The sequence below is a fragment of the Triticum dicoccoides genome, chromosome 4A (genome assembly GCF_002162155.2).
Source record: "Triticum dicoccoides isolate Atlit2015 ecotype Zavitan chromosome 4A, WEW_v2.0, whole genome shotgun sequence".
In the NCBI taxonomy this organism is placed as follows: Eukaryota; Viridiplantae; Streptophyta; class Magnoliopsida; order Poales; family Poaceae; genus Triticum; species Triticum dicoccoides.
Window position 1 is genome coordinate 596,199,165 of NC_041386.1, and position 5,121 is coordinate 596,204,285.

The following is a 5,121-nucleotide window of genomic DNA, read 5'->3' on the forward strand; positions in this document are numbered from 1 at the left end:
CCAAAGCACTCCTACGGTATCCGGGAGTTACACGATCTCATGGTCTAAGGAAAAGATACTTTGACATTGCAAAACTCTAGCAAACGAACTATACGATCTTGTGCTATGTTTAGGATTGGGTCTTGTCCATCACATCATTCTCCCAATGATGTGATCTCGTTATCAATGACATCCAGTGTCCATAGTCAGGAAACCATGACTATCTGTTGATCAACGAGCTAGTCAACTAGAGGCTCACTAGGGACATGTTGGTGTCTGTTATTCACACATGTATTACGATTTCCGGATAACACAATTATAGCATGAATAAAGACAATTATCATGAACAAGGAAATATAATAATAATGCTTTTATTATTGCCTCTAGGGCATATTTCCAACAGCAAATGCTCAGGAATAGGCTGCCTACTTCGGACAACATAGCTAAACGGAACGGTCCGACCGACGGCTCATGCGTGATCTGTGGGCAAGGGGAAGACGCGAATCATGTTTTCTTCCGGTGCCACCTGGCCAGGTTTATGTGGAGTGCAGTTCGGGAGGCCTTCCACACAGACTGGAACCCCGTTTCGGGGACACAATTGGTCTCGATTCTAAAATCCACTAAAGGGACCTCTAGCAGAATCGCCTGGCGTTGCGTAGGGGCGTTACTATGGGCACTTTGGACGACGCGAAACAAAATTACAATTGAAAAGAAATTCCCTAACCACCCTGCAGACATGATCTTCAAATGCCACCTATTTTTGCAGATGTGGACACCGCTGGGGAAGGAGCGCGATGCTGAGCGCATGACAGAAGCCATGGAGCGTATCAAGTCAATTCAGACGAGGGCAAGACAAAACATGACGAGTTGATGATGCTTTTGGAGCCTCCCGCGGTGTTTAGTCGTTTAGGTCATTGCTCTTGCTGGTCCGTCATGGTGATTATGTAGCGATGAACCTTGCTTTTGCTGCCCTGAGGGGTGTGTTGCTGAACCTGTTACTGTGTAACCGTTAAACCTGGATGCCTTTCAGGCTTTATTAATTTAAAGCCGGACGCTTCTAGCGTCTTCGTTCAAAAAAAAATATGTTTTCGAAGAGAGAAAAACTCAAGATGAGCCAGACCAGGAGGAAGAACTTAAGGGTCTGCAAGATTAGTACTCAGAATACACTCAGTCGGGACTTGGTTCATATGTCGGTAGAGAACAAGACCATTGTCTGGCATGTGAATGCACTTTATATTATACATCTAGAACATCAGACACGTACGCGCACACTATACTCATATTTGTGTTGCTATTTAGGGAATAGGGAGTGCTTCTCTTCCTTTTTGTTAGCATCATCCATCTTTCTCCCAAATAAAGACCACATAACATGAAATAGTCCCACAGAGAAAATAACAGAGACTGCACCCATAGAGAAAACAACATAGACTGCATCCACTGGACAAAATAGTTCATTCATGCTAATGGATACAAAAGAACGAGTCGACTTGCATAAAAAGTAGATGAATGTATACCAAGCAAATAAGAATTACAAAGTACGAATTAATACTCATCACACGTGTATGGAACTATAGAAATAAAATGAATACCGGGAATACTACACCAATTATTCTAGAAATAGCACAGTGTGGCTCAATAAGGGGTCTCCTCCAGGAACTGTCAAATGTGAGTTGTCGGTGGTTTGCACTTTGGAGGCGGCTTTGGTTTCGGTTCAGGTTTAGGCTTGGGCTCCGGCTTTGTTTCCGGTTTCGGCATTGGCTCGGGCTTAGGCTCTGGCTTTGGTTTGGAGCAGGGCTCGGGCTTGTGCTTTGGCTTCGGTTTTGGCATCGGCTTGGGCTTGCGTTTGGGCTCAGGCTTGGATCCAGGCTTTGGTTTGGGTTTGGGCATCGGTTCAGGTTTGCATGGCTCCGGCTCTGAGTGCGGCATAGTTTTTGGCACTGGCTCTGGTTTGGGTTCTGGCTTTGGCTCTGGCTCTGCAAACTTCTCAATGGCGGCAAGGCCTCGGCCAGCGGTGGCTACTTGGTGGAAAGTGGAGGCTGCTGCTACCCCGATGAGGAGCACGGCGAGGAAGCAATGCCTCGCCATTGCTGCCTGCTTCTTGTGCTTGCAGCCAGTGTTGCACCTGCTGTACTTTGTGTGTGTGCGCGTGTGTGTTGTGTGGAGAACTGGAGATACATATTGTGTGGTTTTATAGAGTGTGTGAAACAAAGCAGATCTGGAGGCTGCACAATTAACATTGCAGGTAGCTAGCTGGAGTGACAAGTATTGTGTAACATGGCAATGAAGTTGTATTGGTTAATTACAAATGAAGGAACCAATGTGCGTACCTACAGGGTGTTAATAAGCACAGCTGGACTTTGCGTGTGTGTCTCCATGCGATGATAGCAGAAGGGTAACAATATTTTAACTCTGTTAGTTGTCTCCCGCAAGCAGAAAATTATGTTAGTTGCGCTGTCCACTGCTCACACGTCTATGTGATCAGCCATCATCTAGAAATCACGAGCGACCGTGTATACACGTTAGTGCAATACAAAGTAAATGGGCAATCGCTTCAGTTCAACTCACAATGGAAAAGAAAGCCCAGTCGATCGCTAAGATGTATGTGATGGCCATTTACTATTTTGTGACGTGATAGCCATTTATTATTTTGTTTGCCGCAAAGGTTGCATGCGTTTGGCTCACTATTACTATCAAGAGATAGGAATGTGAGACAAGCCTTGTATTACTAACTTTTTAAACCATGCCTTCTAAACCCAGATGCAGGGGGTAGGAGAGAGGTGTTTTGAAGCTTAGACTCCGTGGATCCTTTTTTTTAACAAAAGATAAAAAATTAATATTTGAAGTTTCAAAACAATGTTTGAAGTTTCAAAAAAACATGTGGATTTAATTTTTGGATTTGCTGACACTTGAAAACATGATTTTGATTTTTTCATAAAAGGGCTCCATGGAGTCTGAACTCCAGAACAAACATGGTTGCCGACTTTATAACCGTGATATATTTAGATCAGCTAAGAATATTCGCGAAGGTGAAGTTTGTTAGAGTTGTATCGAATATTGTGTACAAGTTAGGTTACATTTGGACTTTAAGTAGTATTGTGTTTAGATAGGATATGAAGTCGTGTTCTAATAGGACACTTGTATCGTAGGCCTCTCATATATAGTAGGGAACACAGGAAGTAACCTATGCCAATATAATAGCACAGGCGCAAGGGGGAGCAGGCGGCGTGTGCCGACGCCGGGTGATCGGTGTGCGGTATTGTGACGGTGTCATGGGAAGGAGCGTCCATAGTCATTTCCCGGGATGTAGCCATATCGATGAACCCCGTTAACAAACATCGGTGTCGTGCTCGCGTGATTGTTTGGTACTTAGATGATCTACGAATGCCTCAGATTTATTCTAACAAAAATAGACACACGAAATAAGCAGCACACGATGCCGTTTTCGTCCGCATGCTGAACCAAATATATCACGCACATGATTATTGCAAGGCTGCTGAAGCGCCCGGTACGGCCCCGCGCGGGCAATAAATCATTTTTTTTCCGGCGCGCGGCTAAGATAGCGCGCTTGTTGGACCTTCAGTCCCCTTCCCATCTATCCTTCCCATCTATCGCCCCAACCTTCCCTTCTTTTCCCCAGCCCAGATTAAGAGATAAACAAACCCATCGACGTGCACGCACCAACCCAAGGCGGATCTGGGATCGATCAACACCTGCACCGGAGAGGAGCAGATCGGAACAACTTGATGGCACTCGATCTGGGATCCATGTTCCTAGACCTAGCTGCTGCGGCTGCTGCGTATGGCCGCCTCGACGAGGACGACGCCCGCACCAAGCCTGGCAGCAATCCATCACAGGGTTCCCCGTCCCTGAACCCCCCTGCTCATGGCTACCCCGACGGCGGCGGCGACCGGCCACCCTTCGTCTTCATCGAACCATACGCCTACTTTGCGGACCGCCACAACGCCACCACCGCCGGCTGCAGCATGGAGGGTCTCCATCTCCGGGGAGACATCAAGATCACCTTCTGCACTGCCCAGCCACCGCAAGTCTCCTACCTCTGCGCCCACGCCACCGCCTACGACCACACCGTGTTCGCCGTCCGGCCTTCCATAGTCACCACACAGACTAACGGCGGCCTCGTCCTCCTATGCGTCGTGGTCGGTGACCGGCCATCCGATGCCATGTTTCGCCACAGACGACACTACTTCGTCTACGACGCCAGCGTCCCCTCACTCAAGCACATCAAGCAGCCCGGCGACGGCCACCCAGTCAACGAGCAGTCGTTTGCCATTGTGCGCAAACCTGACCGCAGCTACGTCCTCGCCGCACAAGCCGGTGCGTTCGGATGCCGCAATCCTTCTGCTCACCTCTGCCTATATCACTCCGGCACCAACTCCTGGAGCAAACTGCATGTCGATTCAGTCCCCTACGGCGAGTTTATCACATACAAGGCATTCACCATCGGAGGAGATAAAGGCACAGTGGCCTGGGTCGATCTCTCACATATGATCATCTTCTGCAACGTGCTGGACAAACGTCCCAAGCTTCGTTTCCTCAGAATACCGATCGAGCCGACGAATGCAGGTGGATTGCCGGCTGTTCGGGACATCTTGGTCCTTGATGGCTTCATCAAGATGGTCGAGCTGCAGCACGTTGCCGGTGGTTGGAAGGCCACAATATGGAGCATCAAGACTGGTGTCTTCTCTAAAAAGGCTTGGCGCGTCGATTACCAGTTCGATTCTTCTGATATACCTGAACCGTCGCTGCCTAAGCTGAAGCTCCCTGAAGGTGTCACGGCTCAGCCTACCTTGACGACTCTCCATATTGGCCTGCCCAAGCTGAGCCTGCCAGATGATGGAATTCTTTACTTACTAGCCAAGATTGACTACCGTGACAGACAGCACACAGCTTGGGTGCTTGCTGTTGACATGAAGAACAAGACTGTCCAGAGAGTGGCCGAATTTAGCCCCAAGAGGGCTATTGGTTTATGCAGGGGCTATGATTCAAGTACAATCTCCAAATATCTCAAAGTTGCTTCAGGTAACTGTTTCCACCGCTGCCTTACCATCTGCCGCTTCCTGTGCATGCTAAATTATATTATCACCCGCAAAAAAAACATTATATTACCAGATTAATTAAAAC

At 47.9% G+C, this 5,121-nt stretch overlaps 1 protein-coding gene across 1 annotated transcript in view; it reads left to right on the forward strand.

Moving 5' to 3' along the window:
- The first annotated feature begins 3,597 nt into the window (after nt 1–3,597).
- The window catches only part of LOC119289290, a 2,607-nt gene continuing 1,083 nt past the window's right edge, over nt 3,598–5,121 (forward strand). The window contains exon 1 of the mRNA XM_037568649.1: nt 3,598–5,019. Coding sequence (XP_037424546.1) covers nt 3,723–5,019 — 1,297 coding nt within the window. The 5' untranslated portion in view covers nt 3,598–3,722. The remainder of the gene's footprint in view (nt 5,020–5,121) is intronic.